General features: G+C 51.5%; 1 protein-coding gene across 1 annotated transcript in view; it reads left to right on the forward strand.

The window, feature by feature from the left end:
- ankrd50 (ankyrin repeat domain 50) overlaps nucleotides 1–21187 on the forward strand; it is a 37601-nt gene that overhangs the window by 3091 nt on the left and 13323 nt on the right. The window contains 1 exon segment of the mRNA XM_060063435.1: nucleotides 8234–8466. Within this exon segment, the coding sequence (XP_059919418.1) occupies nucleotides 8234–8466 (233 nt within the window).

Below are 21187 nucleotides of genomic sequence, written 5' to 3' on the forward strand. Positions count from 1 at the left end.
CAAACACGTGTGTTATATTGGGCTTCGACCCCAACACCAGCGTCGGACTGGATGGGAATTTGACCCTGACCAAAGTGTTTGCCTAGGTTTCGATCCTAACATAAGTGTCGCATTCGGCTTCGATCCTATCACAAGCGTGAGACTGGGCTCGGGTTTGACCCTGAAACCAATGTTTGACTGACCCAACGCTGCAGATTATCAACAGGCGTGTGTGTGTGTGTGTGTGTGTGTGTGTGTGTGTGTGTGTGTGTGTGTGTGTGTGTGTGTGTGTGTGTGTGTGTGTGTGTGTGTGTGTGTGTGTGTGTGTGTGTGTGTGTGTGTGTGTGTGTGTGTGTGTGTGCGCGCATCAGAACCGATGGCCTTCGGCTGTGCTTTATGGACCGATCCATGGTCGAGGGATGTTGTTTATGAAGCCAGAGCCCCTGTCCGCCCCTCCTCCCCTGACCCCTCTAAACATCAGACCGTGGTTTCTCCCTCCCTCCTCCGACCGCATTCCTGCCGCTGTCTGCCTGCTCTGTTTGTTTGTGGTGATCGCGGCGGCGTGTCGCTACATTAAACCTGGATAAGGCTAACGGCAGGCTAACGGCACTCCAGATGCCTGTAGCGCCAACCGTTAGCTTCCCCACGCTAACCGCCCCACAACCGTCTAAACAGGTTATGGGGGGATGGGTTCTTTCAAAGACCCACTGTGTGTGTTTCGTGTTTGTTTCTGTGTGTTTGTGTGTGTGAATCCCTCCTGGATGAGTCTTTCTGTCGTGTTTTATGAGTCCTGCTTGGTTAATTTATGAGTCCGACCCTGTGTGCTGGTGTTTGGCCAAACAAGATCACGGTCTCTCCGCCGCCGTTTCACACTCCTAGCATGCCTTCCTGAACTGCTAAAAGGCTTAGCCGGTGTGCTTTGTCAGAAATGGGCTAATGCCACAAAATGGCTAAGCTAATCGCGCTAGGCTAATTACGCAAATCTTAAAAACACACTCTTAAAAGTAAGGGGTAGGATACAGCTTTGCTTTTTTCGGCTATGACTCGGCCGGTTAAGTGTTAGCTTAACCGACTGATACTTAGCTTAGCCTTACGGCATAAAACTCTCTCGTACTATTCGGGCTGATAACTTTTAGAGGTTGGTTTTGTTTCATTTCAAGCAGCGTTCCTTATTTCCCCTTATCTCAGGGCCATCTCTCCATCAATCCAATCTCCTGGTCTGCCTTGGACCCTAGACCACCTTTCTACTCGGGACAAATAGCTCCCACATCACACAGGTGGAATTTGCAGTCGCACACGTCCCCCCCAAAGCCCCCCCCCCCCCCCCCCCCCCCCCTTGTTTTTGCTGATAACACTATTTCATTTCTTTCATTCTTCCATTCTCTCCGTCTTTTCTGCTTGCTTGCACCTTTCTTTCGGACGTCTAGCTGGGACTTTGTGCCTGTCTGTCTGTCTGTCTGTCTGTCTGTCTGTCTGTCTGTCTGTCTGTCTGTCTGTCTGTCTCTCTACCTGTCTCTCTCTCTACCTGTCTGTCTGTCTGTCTCTCTCTCTCTCTCTCTTTACCTGTGTTTCTCTCTATCTGTCTGTCTCTACGTGTCTTTCTGTCTCTGTCTCTCTACCTGTCGGTCTTTCTGTCTCTGTCTCTCTGCCTGTCTCTCCCTCTCTCTACACCTCTTTGCTGATAACACTATTTCATTTCTTTCATTCTTCCACTCTCTGTCTTTTCTGCTAGCTTGCACCTTTCTTTCGGATGTCTAGCTGGGACTCTGTCTGTCTGTCTGTCTGTCTGTCTGTCTGTCTCTACCTGTCTGTCTGTCTGTCTGTCTCTCTCTACCTGTCTGTCTGTCTCTCTGTCTCTCTGTCTCTCTGTCTCTCTCTCTCTCTCTCTCTCTACCTGTCTGTCTGTCTGTCTGTCTGCCTGTCTACCTGTCTACCTGTCTACCTGTCTACCTGTCTGTCTACCTGTCTGTCTCTCTACCTTTCGGACGCCTAGCCAGGACTTTGTTGCAGACCCCACCATGGGTTTGGCTTAGCGGTGGCCCCGGGGGCCGCTGGCCATGGCCCCTCCACCTCCGCCGTCCACAAAGCCCATTCTGTAGTGGAGCTTGTGGTCTGCCCCCCTCCTCCTCCTCCTCCTCCTCTTCTCTCCAATCTCTTCATCACCCTTTCCCGAATTCTCCCTGACATTCCAAACATTTCCCCCTGAAAAAAAAGCTCTTGGCGCAACATGAAAGCTGTGTTCTGATCCGTGAGGCGCTATGTGTGTGAGGTGTGTGTTTGTGTGTGTGTGTGTGTGTGTGTGTGTGTGTGTGAGCTGTGTGTGGGTCGGATGTCGCTGATTGCTACCTGGGCTCGGTGTCCATGCTGATGGCCACGTGCCAATTATTGTCACTCTGCAATCTAGGAAATTGTGCGTTTGCGAGGCTAAATATAGAGTGGATCGCTGTGAGCTGCGATCGTCCCAAGTGGTTTGTGTTGAGCTCTGACATGGAGCGAGGCCTCGACCAATGGGAGGGCAGGGCCAAACGGTCAGGGTTCGGACCGCCGGCCCCTCAACTATTTAGTAGGTGTTGATTGGTCCAGGCTGAAACCTGGCGGGACCCTTCTGATTCACTCTGTGTACCCGTCTATCTGTACCCGTCTGTCTGACCGATTCATCTCCACTCTTTCCAGAATGAGGAGGGATTATATAGTACTTTGCATTGTGTAGCATCTTACCCTAGCTGTCTTTGTTGTATACGGGGAATGGGATAACCCAGTGATTGTGTACATCTTTACAGTAGCCTACAGACAGCGCTATATTTTTTTCCCTTTCTTATGACGAATGTATTTATTGTAAGTGGCTTTGGATAAGTGTCTGCTAAATTCCCTAAATGTAAATGACTCATGAATGAAGGAATGAGGATTACGTTTTTAGTCCGAGGTGGAAGGATTCATTCTTTCATTAATGGTCATCTTTTGTATTTTGAAAAATTGTGTTTGCTTCTTACTATTTTCAAGCAGAACAATAATGCCTTAAAACCAAAGCATAAGGAATCATTTCATTTGAAATATTATTCCTTAACATTTCACTTTCTTGTTTTAAGCTGAGCGTGTGTGTGTGTGTGTGTGTGTGTGTGTGTGTGTGTGTGTGTGTGTGTGTGTGTGTGTGTGTGTGTGTGTGTGTGTGTGTGTGTGTGTGTGTGTGTGTGTGTGTGTGTCACTCCTCTAAGATACCAGGCGACCGGTTCTCCGATGTGACCCGGGTTCTGAGGCACGTGGATCAGCCGGGCTCAGCGGGTTCTGAGAGTTCTCCGGTCTGAGGGTTCCCCTGTGTGACCGGGTTCTCTGGTGTGACCGGATTCTCTGGTGTGACCGGGGCCTGAGCTGGGCTCAGCGGGGTCTGAGGGTTCACCAGAGAGACCGCTCCACGTAAACAAGCCACGAGCGCCGTGGTGCGTGTGAGGAGCGGAGCACGACTGGCAGGCCGGCTGCAGGGGGGGTGAGGAGGAGGAGGGGGGGGGGGGAAGAGGAGAGGAGGGAGATGGGGGGGGGGAAGGATGAAATTTCAGATTCCTTTGACGGGGGGCAGATAAGCAGGAATGCACACCTCGTCTGTGCCGGGGGCTGGGGGGGATCAGAGGGTATTTATACTCTCATCGGTGCTTTTATCCTTACAAACACAAGAATTAGCCTTCCTTGCGTTTATTTTATTTTGGGCAATACGTTATTTAGGGGGAAGCTTCCGATGTTTAAATATTTTTTTTAAACCAACTTGTTCATTTCAACCACCTTAGTTAGCGTGCTAGCGGTTGTGTAGCGAGCAGTCTCTGTGTGTGAAGTGAGTTTGAATGTTATCACTGTCAACTTCAACAAGTCTCATGTCTCTGTCTTCAGGGTCCATAACAAAGCGTTGTGCGTCATGGTCTAGACTCCACTGACTGTCCACAGCGTCCAGGCGGGTCGCTTGGTGTACATGAGGGTTTAGGACACTTTTTGGACCTAGCATAGTGTGTGGGCTCAACATCACGTTGTATTTATGAAAAGTAGTAAGAAAGTCTGACTAATATTCTGGCTGACCTCATTTTGAAGGAAAAAGGTTTTTATGCTTTGGTTTGGTTCTCACTTTTTCTTCAACACTCTGTCTCTATGTGTCTGTGTCTCCGTTTGTCTCTCTGTCTCTGTCTCTCTCCCTCCATGTTCAAATCTTTCACGTTGTCTATCTCTCCCCCTCCCTCCTCCCTCCTCCCTCTCTCCCTTTCTCTCTAATGACCACACAGTCTTTACGAGATTATTTCTGCAGCACAAGGCATCATTTAGCTTCTTGGAAGCTTTGAGGGCATTTGTAATGCAGCAGATCTTGTTGGTTGGTCTCCTGTTTCAGCTTGTTGTCAGCTAAACGGGCCGTCGGGCCCAAGCTGCTCTCAGCTCTGCCAGTCAGGCCCAGATGTAGTGAAGTCTCTCGCTTCATCCAGGTTTTGCTTAGCTTTGCTCTGCCGGCTTGTGAGTCGATGGAAAGACGGTGTGCCTGTTGTTTCCGTTTTATATTAATGAATTGGTTCCAGTGTTGACTTGTTTAAATTAGTTGCAGGATTCCACAATGGTGCGAACGAGCAGATGGAAATAACAATGAAGCATTTTACCATCATAAAAATGAATAAATCATAATTTACAAGAGTGCAATGGAGTAGAAATCAAACTAGCAACCGTGTGTGTGTGTGTGTGTGTGTGTGTGTGTGTGTGTGTGTGTGTGTGTGTGTGTGTGTGTGTGTGTGTGTGTGTGTGTGTGTGTGTGTGTGTGTGTGTGTGTGTGTGTGTGTGTTATTTCCAGCCAGGACACAGGCGAGGTGTAGGTTTTATCTTCTGTTTATGCTCCACGTCAACACACTGATGTCATGTCAACGTTCTTCTGCTGGTCCCCGGAAGACTGCGACTACGACGGCATGTCCGTCAACGTACACTGTGTTTCCTTTGTCACGTCTCCTCTCCTCTTCCTTCTCCTCAACCCCCAACCCTAACCCTTACTGCTCCTGATGGGCTGGCTGTCGCCCTGCGTGGTTGATTCTGCCGTCGGTGTGCGAATGTGTGAATGAATGGTTGTAACTCGCTTTAGATAAAAGCGTGTGCAAAATCCCCTAAATGTAATGCATCATGGGAGAAATAACACACCAGAAAGGGGCCTCATTCCCCTGGTAGCCATCTTGGATCCAGTGGTTCTAAACCAGGGGTTCTCAAAGTTTTGACAACTGAGGGCCAATTTAGGAACCCAAAATTTGACTGAGGGCCGCCAAAGGAAAAAAAAAATGGCGGGAAACGCCGTCAACATCCCAGTGGTAAAAAAAAACATTGCACCGTGGACCTCTGGGAGTGAGGTCAAGTGAGGTCTAAATCACGAAACTGAGGTTCACCCTTTCAAAATAATGTGCAGTCGGATTAAAACTAACAAATGTAAAAGGATTTAATTGAAAGCTAGAGAGAGTCGAATTTTCTCTTTATGTTTATTTAAATTAATATTGATTTAATAATAAAAATGAATGATTCCGCCAGGAATGATTCCGCCAGGAATGATTCCGCGGGCCGCCATTGGCCCGCGGGCCGCACTTTGAGAACGAATGTTCTAAACGCTAGCTGGGGGTGGGGGCTGAACCTGTCGTCGTCGTCGTCGTCGTCGTCGTCGTCGTCGTCGTCGTCGTCGTCGTCGTCGTCGTCGTCGTCGTCGTTGTCGTCCCCTCCAGAACCCAGATATCTGCCAGGGGAATGAGGCTCGTTCCCCCAAGCCACTTCAATCGACAACTGCCCGTCTCTCCAGACCGGATTATCAGAATAACGTTATTATCAGCATTATGTTGAAACGCTACGCATGGCGTCCACACAGTGGCACAGAGAGGAGGAGAAACAACAAGGCTCGTTTGTGAGGAATGGCCGAGAGTAATGGCACCACGCCGCCGCCTCCTCCTCCTCCTCTGGTTGTGGCTCAGCATGAGTCAGCGTTTCTCCGTGGTCGTGTGGAGCTCAGCGTTTGTCTGCAAGCCGGCGTGCGGAAACAGCCCTCACACATCGATGGAGGGGGAGGAGGAGGAGGAGGAGAAGAAACCTAAGGAGGAAGAGGAGAAGGAAGGTTTGGGAGGAGTAGTGTGTGAGGGAGAGAGAGAGACATAGCGTGTGTGTGTGTGTGTGTGTGTGTGTGTGTGTGTGTGTGTGTGTGTGTGTGTGTGTGTGTGTGTGTGTGTGTGTGTGTGTGTGTGTGTGTGTGTGTGTGTGTGTGTGTGTGTGTGTGTGTGTGAGACATGTCGGGCACTGCTCTTGTGTGTGTGTGTGTGTGACATGTCAGGACACACACAGTTGTCCAATAAAACGGTCCACTGTGTGAATTAGTCAGCTCCTGGCTTGGTGCCCGGGGCTGCCCAGACGCCCACCCCCCACCCCCCCTCTCAAGGCCACCGGGACGGTCGCCGTTGACGACGGGCTGAGCGGCGTTGCGTGGCCAACAGTGATGACTGATGTCATCTTCTTTGACCCAAACCCCCCCCTCCCTGGTCTTAAAGGTCACCTGGCCTCAGCCTTGGCAGATGACCCCGGTCCGAGACCGGTGTGTGTGGCCCGCATGCCTCCGCCCGATTGGCTCAGGTGTGCAGAAGGGCACCGCGGGCTGGCCAGGAGGCGACCAATCACGTGTGGCCATTTATCCTAGGTCCCTGGCGTTGTTTTGTGCATTGTTTTGTGGTTGTGCATCATTCCATGACTTCTGATTCCCCCGTCGCTCTGAAAGGAGCAGAGGAGAATGGAGCCATTGTTTAGTCCACTTGTACACACACACACACACACACACACACACACACACACACACACACACACACACACACACACACACAGCATGCTCTGACGGGTTAGCCAGGAGGAATGTCCATGCACTGATTGCTTGTCTTTACCATGGCAGTGTGTGTCACTGCAGTCTGTGTGGGATGCTGTGACCTTAAGGAAGTGTGATTTACTGTGCTTCCCAGAGACCGTTAACCATCACACACTCTGATTGGCCAAGACCCCGACCATGAGCCTGTGTGATTGGCCGGAGGCCTGGGAGACAGCCGTCTTTTCTCCTCCATTTGGTTTAAGATCAGCTGTGGAGCTTCTGGGATTCAGCCCCCCCTTCAGGACCTTTCTGCTGTTTGTGGTTCCTCTGCTGACTTGGAGAAAGCGCGTTCTTCGCGTTCTGTGTTGCTAATCCCCTCAGCAGTGTAGGAGGGAATCAATCCATAATCGTGATTCGAAAATATAGACTATAGCTCTCTTTATCAACCCCAGAAACCCTTAACGAGATTACACCAGGACCCGGATTAAAACCTCAACCTTTCGAGCACTCGCTCTCTCGCTCTCTCGCTCACTCGCCCTCGCTGTCTCTCGCTCTCTCTCTCGCACTCCCTCTCTCCCTCTCTCTTGCCCTCTCTGTCTCTCTCCCTCTCACTCTCTCTCGCACTCTCTTTCTCTGTCTCTGTCTCTCTCTCTCTCTGTCTCCCTCTCACTCTCTGTCTCTGTCTCTCTCTCCCTCTCTGTCTCTGTCTCTGTCTCTCTCCCTCACCCGTTCTGAGGGGATGAGGTCGTCCTCTGGCTCGCCGCTCCGTTTAAAGGTTCCCGTGAAGATTACACCCCTGGACCGCGCGCAGTAAGCATGATATTGATTCGGCTCAGTGATAATGTATCCTAACACATTCGTTGTGTGCAAGTGTGACCCAGAATACCACGGGGTGGTTCGCAGAGCGAGGGGAAGCATAAACATCGATGATATTAAAGCATGAAATGAAATCGCAACACTTTGAAATCTGCGGTGGAATGGCTTCGACCCCGTTTGGGTCCTCTGGAGAGACGAAGGTGGAATAATTCCGGCATTGATTTCAGCTGCTCGTTGAGCTCCGGACCAATGTGAGAATGGATAACTGATGACGTCACGGCCGGCTCCAGGTCTCTGTTGGGCTTCTTCTCCTTCGTCCGTTTAGGTCGGAGGAGATACGACTTTCAATTCTCAGGGTGATGAAAGCAGTCAACGCACAGAATAATGATTTGTGGTCCTGTTTTTTTTTCTCTCCTTCTCTCTACCATACCTCCCCTCCCTCATTCCCTCCCTTCTCTCCCCTCTCCTCTTCCTCCCCTCCCTCACTACTTCCCTTCTCTCTCCTTCTTCCCTCTCTTTCCCTCCCATCTCTCTCCTCCTTCTCTCCCTCTCTCTTTTCCTCCCTTCTCTCTCCCCCCCCCCCCCCCCTCTCCCTGTCCCTCCCTCCAGGTGTGTTCTGCTGCCCCTGCTGAGCGTGAGGCCTCCGCAGCAGGCCGTTTTCCTGCTGGTGGACTCCGTGGACGAGGGCTGCCAGCTGGGGGACAAGGAGCACAAGTCCCCCCCGGGCTCCCCCAGGACCATCGCCGAGCTCCTGGCCAGCCACCACGAGTTCTTCCCCCCCTGGCTGCTGCTCGTCTGCTCGGCCCGCAGGCAGAACAAGGCCATCACCAAACTGTTCACAGGTCAGAGAGCTTCCTAAGCCTTTTAATGTTGATCACAATCAGAACAGGAAGGGGAAGTCGTGTGTTCCCAAAGTAAAAGTCCCAGTGTTCGTCATGTTTTGCGACAACTACCAGGGTTTGATATTTATGACGGACACGGTGGTAAGGATGGTAGGGTAGGACGTTGGTCGGGGTGTTGGACTCCCATGTGAAAGGCTGCGGGTCCGAAACCCCAATGTCTGCAGTCTACCTCTTAAGTTCCCTTGAGCAAAGATGCTCCTTAATGACACGTTAAACAATTCACTGGGAGTCACTTTTGATTAAGTGCATCCCTAAAGCTAAAGGCAGTTGCGTTTTCCCAAAGTAAAAGTCCCCTCAATCTCATTATGAAGAGATCTAGGGTTGTTTCTCAACAAGACCGCAGAGGTATCAGCTAACAGATGGGGCGAGGACATGGCATGGATCTTACCTCGTGGTGTAGCGGTGATGGGGGAGGAGTCTTCATCTCCAACTATGAGCCATGATTGACGTCTCCACAGAAAGAGGTTCAGCACCACCGTTAACCTTCCAGTTAGCAGCGTGAGTTCCGGAGACCTGGTGAAGCTCTGAGTCACACCGCTTCTCTGCTGGCAGTGGAGGTGCTGTCGCTACGATCCGCCAGAACGCTTCCAGGCGTTAAACACATGCATCACGCCGCCCCCGCCATCGCCCCCGCCACCGCCCCGCTGCGAGGCTGTCCTCGCCTGCCTGATGAGCTGGCATGGCCCTAATGGAGGAGCACGTAGGAGGGACGTCTCCGTCTCCACTCCCGCTCAGAAAACGGCAGAACGCGGGGGGATTCTGCTGCTTTCTGGCGCCTGTCGTTAGCGTTGTTTGGTTTGGGAGGGACACTCGCTCAGGAAGAGCACGGTTAGGGATGGGAATTGATAAGAATTTCACGATTCCGATTCCGATTCTGCTTATCGATCCGATTCCTTATCGATTCTCTTATCGATTCTCATTGGGTGAGAAAATAAGTATAAATGTGTTGGTTTGTATTAAATCTCTTTAATATCTGATCAGAAGTGCTTCTAGTATTAGGAAATTGTACATTTTCAAATCAATTGGTCTAGACGAAAAAATATATAAAAATATATGCCATCATTATGTGCCATACAACTAAAAACACAGACTGAAAACAGCCAAGTAAGAGCTTGTGCCTTTTGGAATGCTAACAGTGCTCATTTGCATTCAACTTGTAACAAAATTCAACTGACATAAACAAAATGAAAAAACCGTTGGAACACACAAGACCGGAAACCATAGCAATGCCGGTAAACAAATCCCGAGAAGCCCAATCCCTATGAGAGCTCCCCGCGCTACGGCCATCCGGAGGCGACAGAGCTGTTGGCCGTGATATTATATATACAATTATAATATATTATATACTATTAAGTTTGACGGCTGAACGCTGATTGGCTGTTACGTTACACATGTCACTCAGTTATCACGCTGTTGAACGCTGATTGGCTGTCATCACGACAAAAACTTGTCGCCGGTTTTCTCCCGCGAAAATTTCGCCCTTATACGCGTCTCTACGTTCACATTGTATGGGATCTTGTCGCCCCGTTGCGTTTGGTGTGAACACACAATGCGATTCTTCCTCGGCGGCGCCATGTTTGCTGCGTTCTGAACCAAAACAAAAGCAGCGTGTGTGTGACGTCATGACGCATTTGCCGCGACCGGTGTTGTGTCGAGATCTGTTTCCCCGTCGAGATGTGTTTCCCCTAGTCCCCGCCCCCGTCCGAAATTACCCGAAAAGGCCCTCTGTTCCATAGGAAAGGAGGCTCACACATCTTTCAAATTCATACTGCTGACTTATTTCCCCACAAGAGATAAGTGCTGTGATTTTCAGGCTGATATTCAATTTGACCATTTAGAACAGGGGGAACGCATCCTGACAGCTTGGAATATTACTGTCAGATACTGTTCCCCCTCTGTTCCATAGGAAAGGAGGCTCACACATCTTTCAAATTCATACTGCTGACTTATTTCCCCACAACAGATAAGTGCTGTGATTTTCAGGCTGATATCATTCAATTTGACCATTTAGAACAGGGGGAACGCATCCTGACAGTCATTATCTGGGACTAGGGGAAACACATCTCGACGGGGAAACAGATCTCGACACAACACCGGAACCGATAAGCGGAATCGTTAAGCAGGCTTGCTAATGATTCCAAGGAATCGGTTGACTCGGAACCGGTTCTGAACAAGAACCGGTTCTCGATTCCCATCCCTAAGCACGGTGACTGTTGGAGAGAAGAGGAGATGTCGTTTGTTGTTGGAGAGGGCATGCCACGATGTAGGAGGCGTACAGCTGCCAGCCGCTGGAGCCATGAGCCCCTGGATTGTGCATATTGTCGAAGTACCGCTAATGTCTCATAAAGTTATTTTACTGGGTAACTTGGTTTGCAGATGGGAGAAATGGTAAATAGACTGCATTTATAAAGCGCTTTTCTACCAGTGGGCACTCAAAGCACTTCACAACATTGCCCGACATTCACGCATTCATGCACACATTCACACACCGACGGCGGTGTCAGCCACGCAGGGCGCTAGCCAGCTCGTCAGGAGCAGTCAGGGTGAGGCGGCTTGCTCAGGGACACCTCGGCCTCGACACAGCTAGGAGGAGCCGGGGATCGAACGAGCACCCTTCCGGTAAACAGCCAAATGGGTGGTGGTCCGTCTCCAACCGGCTCGCTGACTGCCATGCCTTAATGCCGTAGTTTCACTGGAATAATGAGCCATGTGCCCGCTGCCCGGGTGTAACAGACGTGATCTGAGGATATCCAGCTCTAACTCTCTCACCGTGACAGCGATGTCATCCGGCTCTCCATCGCGCTCACAATGATGGATGGATCAGCTTCTTTTATAAATAGAGTTGTTTTTCCGCTCGAAGGGGGACATTGTTTCCTCAGACAGGATGCACTTGATTGGTTGCTGACCTATGTGGCAGGCCTCTTGGTCGGTTCGTTTTTCCATCTGATACTCTCGGCTTCCGCATCTAAACCTGATAGCGCGCTGACCTCTGATACCGTCCGACTGATCTGCTGCGGTGACGCTGCAGTCTGTGTTTATAACTCTTGTAGTACTTAACAATACTGCTCTGCTGCGTGCATACTCTCAGGAGTCCAGTGAATGTTAACATGTGGGCGCGGGCCAGTTACATCAGGCTGTAGTTTATATAACGCTGAAGATGTTTATGTAGAGAGATGCACTAAGGATTCATGGAGACGATGCAGTCGTATGGGTCGAGGAGACTATCTGTACTGCTTTAGCTCCTCATCCTTATTCTGCCTTCTGTAAACTTAAACCCTCACACCCAACATCTGTTTTATTGTGGAAAACGTATTGTTTTAAGTATTTTTTTGTAATAGTTTGTTTTGTTTTTTAAGTTAAATTGAAGCACACTGTGCATCTGTAGAACTGCGGTAGCGACTGAATGACCGATGATCCAGTGCTTCTACCGTTTCAGTCCTAACTGTTTGAATGTGGAAGCTGGCCGCCTTTGGACAGAATAAAGCCATGGAAATTCCACTCTTATGTCATACCGTGTGTGTGTGTGTGTGTGTGTGTGTGTGTGTGTGTGTGTCTCAAAGTAGTATTTTAATGGTTTAGACTCCTGATGGTTTAGTCTCCTGTTGATTCAGTATAAGTGCAAACAGCAGAAGGCAGCTTGTTCGGAGCAATTATGACACATCTCCTAAATGAGAGAAAGGGAGACCTTATCAGGAGATTACCTCCCCTCCCATTGCTGTGTTCGAACCGTTCTCCTCCCGTCCTGCGGTTGGGGGGGGGGCTTCCTGTGGTCAGGGAGGGGGTCCCCCCTTGTCTTGGAGCAGGAAGACGAACGGCAGCTGTTTGCTCTGGTGATTGTCTTGGAGGGACGCGGTGTTGACTTCCCGTTCGGATAGCGGCGCCGGCTGTGTTTTGTTTTTCGTTCCGCCTGGAAGAAATCAAATCGAATCCATGAGCGAATCTCGCGGTGGAGACATGTGGCGCGGGGCTGGAGATAAGAAGCACTGTCACGGTCGTATCCCGACGGGTTTGATTTCCCTTCCGGCCGGTTCCCCGGGCCCTGTGTACCGACTGTGGGGCGACAGTAGCTTAGGGGGTAGAGCGGGTTGACTGCTAACCGGAAGGTTGCGAAGGTAGCCTCTATGTGCTAGCTTCCTCCGGCTAGCTTCTATCTGCTATCTCCCTCTGCTAGCTCCTCCGTGCTAGACTCCTCATGTCCTCTCAAGCTGCGGGCGCCAGTCTTGTTTTGTCTACAGGCAGACTTCCTCCATTAACCCTGTAGCCAGAACGATTGTCTCTTCTGCACAGATATCTCTATCTCCATCTTCTATCTCCAACTCTCCATCTCTTTACCCCCTATATCTATTTTGGTTTACTTAAACTCTCTCGCTCTCTCTCTGTGTGTGTGTTGGTGTCTCACTCGAACATGTTACTACAGCGTGTTCAGTGTGTTACTACGGTTTATTGATGTCTAAATTTATGTGTGTTAATGCAGTGTGTTGTTGTGTGTTAGAGTGCAGTGTGGTAGTGCGTTATGGTACTGTGGTTGTATTACTGTAGTGTGTTCACGTAGTGTGTAACAGAGTAGTGTGGTAGTGTTGTTTTGCATTATGGTAGTGTGGTTGTGTTACTGTAGTGTGTTGGAGAGTAGTGTGTTACTGTAGTGTGATCTACTGTAGTGTGTTATATAACGCTGAAGATGTTGATGTAGAGAGATGCACTAAGGATTCATGGAGACGATGCAGTCGTATGGGTCGAGGAGACTATCTGTACTGCTGTAGCTCCTCATCCTTATTCAGCCTTCTGATCTATTGTTTTAAGATTTTTTTTGTAATAGTTTGTTTTGTTTTTTAAGTTGAATTGTAGCACACTGTGCATCTGTAGGACTGCGGTACAGACTGAATGACCGATGATCCAGTGCTACTACCGTTTCAGTTCTTACTGTTTGAATGTGGAAGCTGGCCGCCTTTGGACAGAATAAAGCCATGGAAATTCAGTGTTGTTGTGTGTTAGAGTGCAGTGTGGTAGTGCGTTATGGTACTGTGGTTGTGTTACTGTAGTGTGTTAACGTAGTGTGTAACAGTAGTGTGGTAGTGTTGTTTTGCATTATGGTAGTGTGGTGTTACTGTAGTGTGTTGGAGAGTAGTGTGTTACTGCAGTGTGGTTCTGTTACTGTAGTGTGATCTACTGTAGTGTGTTACTGCAGTGTGGTTATGTTACTGTAGTGTGTTAGAGCAGTGTGTTACTGCAGTGTGTTACTGTAGTGTGGTTGTGTTACTGTAGTGTGTTAGAGCAGTGTGGTAGTGTAGTGTGTTACTGCAGTGTGGTTGTGTTACTGTAGAGCAGTGTGCGTTGCCTTTATGCCTTCAGCGAGGCCAGAGCTGCCACATCCTGTGCAGTATGAAATGACAGCCGAGCGACGTCTATAAATACCCTGTGTATTGTTTACGAGTCGGCCATGATGGCGGAGACCCTCTCTGGGTCTCAGTGAGCCCCCCAGCCCGGAGGGCCCTCTCTGGGTCTCAGTGAGCCCCCCAGCCCGTAGGGCCCTCTCTGGGTCTCAGTGAGCCCCCCAGCCCGGAGACCCTCTCTGGGTCTCAGTGAGGGACGCCAGCCCGGAGACCCTCTCTGGGTCTCAGTGAGCCCCTTAGTAAGCTGCTGTGGGGGCTGTGAGAGGCTGAACCCCTCCCGGTCGGAGCGGGGCAGATGGGCTGTGGAATGTGGTCTGGGAAGCTCTCAACACCTCGGAGACTGGACAGGAAGTCCCGAGCCTTCCAGAGCCTTCCAGGGGAATGCCTTGCTCCCATCCGCCCGCGCACAAAGAATGTGGTGTTCCTGGGAACGGGGGCGGGGCCTGGGGGCGGGCCTGGGAGCGGGGGCGGGCATGAGGGTGGGGGCGGGGACTGGGAGGGGCGGAGCCAGGAAGGCCCTCTCTGGGAGTCGCATGAGGAGCAGCGTGGAGGTGTAGGCCCTCCTTTCCTTCCTCTAGTGGAGGGGTGATGGAGCAGTGTGTTACTGCAGTGTGTTACTGTAGTGTGGTAGTGTGTTACGGGAGTGTGTTACTGTAGTGTGGTAGTGTGTTACTGTAGTGTGGTAGTGTGTAACTATAGTGTGTTACTGCAGTGTGGTAGTGTGTTACTGCAGTGTGGTAGTGTGTTACTGTAGTGTGGTAGTGTGTAACTATAGTGTGTTACTGCAGTGTGTTACTGTAGTGTGGTAGTGTGTTACTGTAGTGTGGTAGTGTGTAACTATAGTGTGTTACTGCAGTGTGGTAGTCTGTTACTGCAGTGTGGTAGTGTGTTAGAGTAGTGTGTTACTGTAGTGTGGTAGTCTGTTTAGAGTAGTGTGTTACTGTAGTGTAGTAGTGTGTTACTGCAGTGGTACTCTACCTTGGGTCAAGGGTCATAAGGACACACACACACACACACACACACACACACACACACACACACACACACACACACACACACACACACACACACACACACACACACACACACACACACACACAGCCACAACCCCCGACCACCCTCCGTATGTTCTCTGCTACTGTAAGATCTCCCGGTGGGGGGGAAATGGAGAGGGGGGGGGGGGGGGGTGGGGGACAAAATCTGTGCCCAGCAGAGAAGCCAAGAGGAGGGGGAGGTGAAAGGCACAGCCTCCCACTCCATATTTCCATAATATCAGCCTTGTCCCCGGTTAGTTCCACCACCTGCACAGACTCGCATCGCGTTCATTAGATTGCGTTTATTAGTTTGTCAATTGGCTATATTAGATTAGCCGTGCTGAATTCAGGAGATGATTGACTCTGGGTATTAGGGGGGACTTTTACTTTCTACACAGGAAGCAGTTGGAATACAGTGCTGCCATTATGTGTGTTTCCATTCAGCAGCTCTGACAGCCTCCTGGACGGAGCAACGCTCTTTTGGGGGCCGTGTCCTGGGTTCTTAGCTCCGGGTTTGGGTCGTTCTTTAGGCCTTCATGGGCCAGTGAAGCCCACATTATACTGTAACGTGTTCAAATAAAGTGGGTTTGACTAGCTGCCGCGGGCTGAAGTGTTTTAAACAGAGTCTTTAACTGTCTCGTACCCGTGAAGCCGGTCTGGAGCACCCCATCTGAGTTTGTGTATTTGTGTTGTCGCTTTACCTCGGCCGTAAAGCGGCCAAAGTACATTTACAATGACGGCTATTTTCCCAACGTTTACATTGGGAGTTTATCCCCGGGCCACTTCGCCGGGCCTCTCCGCGGGGCTGGCGTTGGACTCGGAGGGAAGCTGGCAGAGCTGCGCTGCTGCTTTGCCTCTGATTATCTTTTTTTTTTTCTTCTCGCGACACGTTTGACACAGTATACCCAGGAAATATGTCCGTTGTGGCCGGGCCGCGCTCCAAGGCCATCTGCTGATGGAAGGTTCTGGAAAGCCGCCTCAGCTTTTACCGCTCCCCAGAGCGTCCACAGAACTGCAACATTGGAATGATTATAAATCCCCCTCGCCGCCGAGATTACCCACCGCCAATGTGCTGCGGGTTTGACGCTCGGAGGCAGACGATATGTATGGCGTAAACAGAATGGAGACACGAGGAGAGAAAGGCCCGGGGACCGCGTTATTATTCATAATTATACATGTATTATTAGGAGGAGCACTACCCACAAAAGCCACCGGGAGAGGGAGAAACCTTGAGAAGGAAAACGGGAGTGATCCCTGGTTCCCGGCCGCTGAGCAAGGCAGTTGGTTCCAAACGAGCAGCCATGAAATGAGGGCAGAATAGCTGCCAGGATAGAATGTTACACGTATACAAGTACAGTCTGTGATGAGTTCTGTTGAGGAAACACAAAGGCACGACTCTCAAGACCGACGTTGTTAAAGAACGTTCCTCAAATGCTGACTCACACAGAAGCCATTCCCACACTGAGGTCCCAGCCAGGCGGGTTCACACACCTCAGAAATACGATCATCGTGCATTCGGCCGGAAAAGCTTGTTCCCGACTTCAAACGGCTAAGGGGGGAACTAAGGGCGGGTGTTCAGCCGAAGACATTGTTTGTTGTACGTCCTCGCACTTAATATACACACTTATTGTATGTTGTACGTCCTGGCACTTAATATACAAACTTATTGTATGTTGTTCGTCCCGGCACTATACACACTTATTGTATGTTGTACGTCCTGGCACATAATTTGCACACTTATTGTATGTTTTTCGTCCTGGCACTTATTATACGCACTTATTGTATGTTGTTCGTCGGAACTTAAAAATAGTATGTGTGTAGCATCATGTGTAGCATCTTATCCTAGTTATCTTGGTTGCATACGGGGAATGGGTTAACCTAGCGATTGTTAATGCTTGGTACCTGTTTCTATGAACATCCTTACTGTACTGACAGTGATTGTTTTTCTGACAATTATACTTATACTAATATACTATACTATACTATACTTGGATAAAAGCGTAAACGCCCTGAATGTGAATGTTGAAACGCAGTAGGTTGGTGGTGCTACCTTCTGTACGAGTGTTAGGCTCATACTGAGGCTAGGGCAGGAAAAGGGAGCTCCCCAGGGGGCCGGTATCATCCTGAGGTTTCCTCCCGGGTTACTCACTTCCCCTCGCAGATGACACATGCCGCATTCATCTTTGGTTTGTTATCCTTCACCCTCTCCCCACCGATGCTCCCATCCACATTTTCAGCACATAAGTCACTCCAGGAATTCCTGCGCTTTTGGTTTTATAATTAAAAGCCGGGATGTCCAGGGAGGGGGTTGAGGGGAGGGTTAGGGTGGAGGGGGTTACCCTGGTTGAAGCCCTGCTCCGCGTCCCGGCCCTGTGTTCGGACCGTGAAGAGGTCTCCCTGCGCCCAACGGCCCAGCGACGGGTCCTGATGCACTCTGGGCCGTCTCTAGTGAATACAAGGTCTGTTTGAAGTGGGGGCCCCCCTCCCCAACACTGGTCTCGCCTCCCTGACCAGAAGGTCGGTTGGGAGGCCTTGATGGGGATGGGTGGACATTGCGACCGAACCGGAGATGCGGGGAGGAGGGGGGGGGGGGGGAGTAGGTCATTGAAACTCTTCTAGCGACTCCAGCTCGGATCTGTTTTGCCTGCTTCTTATTTTGGGCTCAGCACTCTCTCTGTCTCTGTCTCTGTCTCTCTCTGTCTCTGTCCCTCGTCTCTCTCTCTGTCCCTCGTCTCTCTTTCTGTCTCTCTCTCTCTCTCTCTGTCTCTCTCTCTGTCTCTGTCCCTCGTCTCTCTCTCTGTCTCTGTCTCTCTCTCTGTCTCTGTCTCTCTCTCTGTCCCTCGTCTCTCTCTCTGTCCCTCGTCTCTCTCTCTGTCCCTCGTCTCTCTCTCTGTCCCTCGTCTCTCTCTCCGTCTCTCTCTCTGTCCCTCGTCTCTCTCTCTGTCCCTCGTCTCTCTCTCTCTTGTCTCTCTCTCTGTCTCTTGTCTCTATCTCTCTCTCCTGTCTCTCTCTCTCCATCTGGAGCGGTCGCGGAGAGGCGCTGCCCGACTGACGGGCCAAACACGGTCATAAAACATCGGCCAGTCCACCGCTGGCCTCCGCTGCAGAGCCAGCTGTGGAATGCTCCACGCAAGGAGACAATGAGGGCGAACCTCCTCGCTCGCTAACCAGCTCCATGGCAAATTACACCTAGCCCGGAATTCCTCCTCTGTGGGTTCTCCGGTTTACAGAAGCACTCAAAATACGCAAATCAATTCAATAAGCAAGCGATGGTTCCAGGATTCACTGCCAAACCCGGTTTCGGAGCAATCTCTCCCGGCCTTTGTTCCAGTTTGACGTTAGAAAGCAGAGCGCCGCGCTACCGTTTCCTCCTCCTCCTCCTCCTCCTCCTCCTCCTCCTCCTCGTCCTCCCCCTCCCGGCCGTCGGCTTAGCGAGACAAGCAGATCCGTGTCGGCGTTCATGTTCTGTGTGTCCCCGTCGCCGGGCGCTCGGCGGAGCCCTGTGGACGAGTCTCGACCCTAATCCCTCCTGAATACTGTAATTCCGCACAGGCAGTCTGACAGCCGGCTAAATGACAGGTCTGGGTCCGTCTGAAGGTGCTGCGCTCCGGTAACATGACTCCCCGCGTCGCCCCGTCCTCTGAGGCCGTGCCCGCTGGTATGCGGCGGCGGGCCCCAGTCTGACGCTTTTATAGACTCCAAATTGGTGTTATTTTTAGCCCGCGGCGGTGAGCGAGGCCTGCCAGCCCCCTGGGTAATTAAAGGGAGTTTTAATCACACTTGATTGGATTCCTGCTCCCTTTTTTAAAAGTAAATACAGTAAAATCCCTGGCAGTGTGTGATTGGCCGAGGGGCCGGGGGTTTTGGGGGGCGTTGGCCAACCCCGCGTGGCAGAGAGAACCACGTGGGCGGGCCAGACCTCCACCGGGTGTGTGAGGCCGTTCAGGAGATGAACTCTCTGCTGGAGGAGGAGGTGATGGTGGAGGAGAAGGTGGAGGAGGAGGTGGTGGTGGAGGAGGAGGTGATGGTGGAGGAGGAGGTGGAGGAAAAGGTGGAGGAGGTGGTGGTGTGGATTTGGACGCCAAGTCTAAGAGGAGGAGGAGGAGGTGATGGTGGAGAAGGAGGAGGTGGTGGTGTGGATTTGGAAGCCAAGTCTAAGAGCAGGTGGAGGTGGTGGAGGAGGAGGAGGCGGTGGTGTGGGTTTCGTAGCCAAGTCGAAGCGGTGGCAGGCCTTGGCAGAGCAGATAAAGGTGCCTGATGAAAGGTGCTCTCCCCGGCCGAGTGGACACATTCACAGCCGCGGGGGAACCCAGCGAGGTCGTCTGGAGGTCAGGAGGCCGAGATAACAAGAGGAGCTCTGGGGGAACGCGGTGCCACATGGGCCTGGAATTCCCAGGGAGATAAGCGTTCATTCAATGCTAACGAGGACACGCAATCCGGGGTGATACTTTAGTCACACGGAGGGCTCCGATATGTCCCGTAATATTCCACTTGATGACTGCTCTTAACACAATAAGAGCTCTATTCAGCGGGGCAGCGGCGTGTCAGACTGAAAGGGAATAGCGTGTGCGACACCGGAGCTCTCTTTGCTTTCGTCAGCACCCCCCCCCCCCCCCCCCCCTCATCAGTGCTCTGTCCCAGCAGGACGGCCCCATCACTCCCCCTGCCCCCCTCCAGCCCTCCTCAGTGCAGCTGTGCGCTCTGAGAGTTCCGTCTCTCACCATCACCCTCACAGGCGCGATGAGATGTTGTTGACGCGTGTGCACACAGGTGCACGCACGAGTGGGGACGCGCTGAGAAGACCCATGGCCGGCCGGTGTACACACAAGCACACACACGCGTGCTGACTGAACCCACACACGCAAAGTGGAAGGATGCACACCGTGAATGGATACACGTGGACACAAAAGCACGTTCAAACCTGGTGCGCGCACCACGCACACACACTGACAGACACGCACGCACGCGCGCGCACACACACACACAGGGCCAGGTGTGCTGTCTTACAACCTAATCTCCCCTCCCTAATCTCGGGGCGCCTCTCTAGTCAGAAGCGGAGCACAATGCCTCATCTCACCGGCCGAGAGCTGATCATAAACAAACACTGTAAGAGTCAGTTCATCTTCAGCGTGTGAGTGTGTGTGATTCACGTTGGCTCTGGCGCGGCCCCAGATGTTTCCTCCTGCGTTCCGCTCGGGGGCTGTCAGGTGGGTCTCCGCCCGGCGGTGGTTCCCCCCCCCCCCCCCCCCCCTCTCCGACCTCCTATCCAATTCCCACACATCCACAACCGGTTTGGCCGGGAGCGCCGTGTGACTCTGGGATTCGGAGACGACCATACTTGTCGGGGCAGGGCCTCTTCCGGAGCTTTCTCTGCGCCGGAACGGCGCACGTTCAACTGTCGAGCGCCAGATGATCTCCCGTCGTGTCACCCGAGACTCTTGGTGTGGGGCACCACACGTTCCACACAAGGAACCGCTCAGAACCTCAGAGGAACCTCAGGGGGAATGGAGAGGAATCACTCGGTGTTAATAGATGACTCATTCAGGTGATTAGAGAGAAGTGAGGGGTTAGACAGTACAGAGACAGGTCATTAAGGAGCAGGTAGGGGTTAGACAGTACAGAGACAGGTCATTAAGGAGCAGGTAGGGGTTAGACAGTACAGAGACAGGTCATTAGGGAGCAGGTAGGGGTTAGACAGTACAGAGACAGGTCATTAAGGAGCAGGTAGGGGTTAGACAGTACAGAGACAGGTCATTAGGGAGCAGGTAGGGGTTAGACAGTACAGAGACAGGTCATTAAGGAGGAGGTAGGGGTTAGACAGTACAGAGACAGGTCATCAGGGAGCAGGTAGGGGTTAGACAGTACAGAGACAGGTCATTAAGGAACAGGTAGCCGTTTAACAGTCCAGAGATGGGTCATTAAGAAGCAGATAGGGGTCAGAGAGTGAACATTGAATACAGTGGTAGTATTCTCTATCGTCAGAGACCCTTCTGGGTCGACATGGGGGACGTCGAGCTAACAGAACCGGTTTGCTGCAAGCCTAGCCGAAGCTGTGGTTATAGAGCATGGCGCTCGTGTTAGCTAGTGTAAGGATCCTGCTGGTCGTCCGGGGCTGACAGAGGGCTCATTGTATGGGCTGGAGCAAGGGGAGGCTCTGGAGATGTGGTGGCGTGACCTACTTACGGCTGTTGTTTTTACAGCTCGCCGCCGGGGCATTCTCTCATCCACATACTTGTG

The sequence above is a fragment of the Gadus macrocephalus genome, chromosome 10, assembly GCF_031168955.1.
Source record: "Gadus macrocephalus chromosome 10, ASM3116895v1".
Lineage (NCBI taxonomy): Eukaryota > Metazoa > Chordata > Actinopteri > Gadiformes > Gadidae > Gadus > Gadus macrocephalus.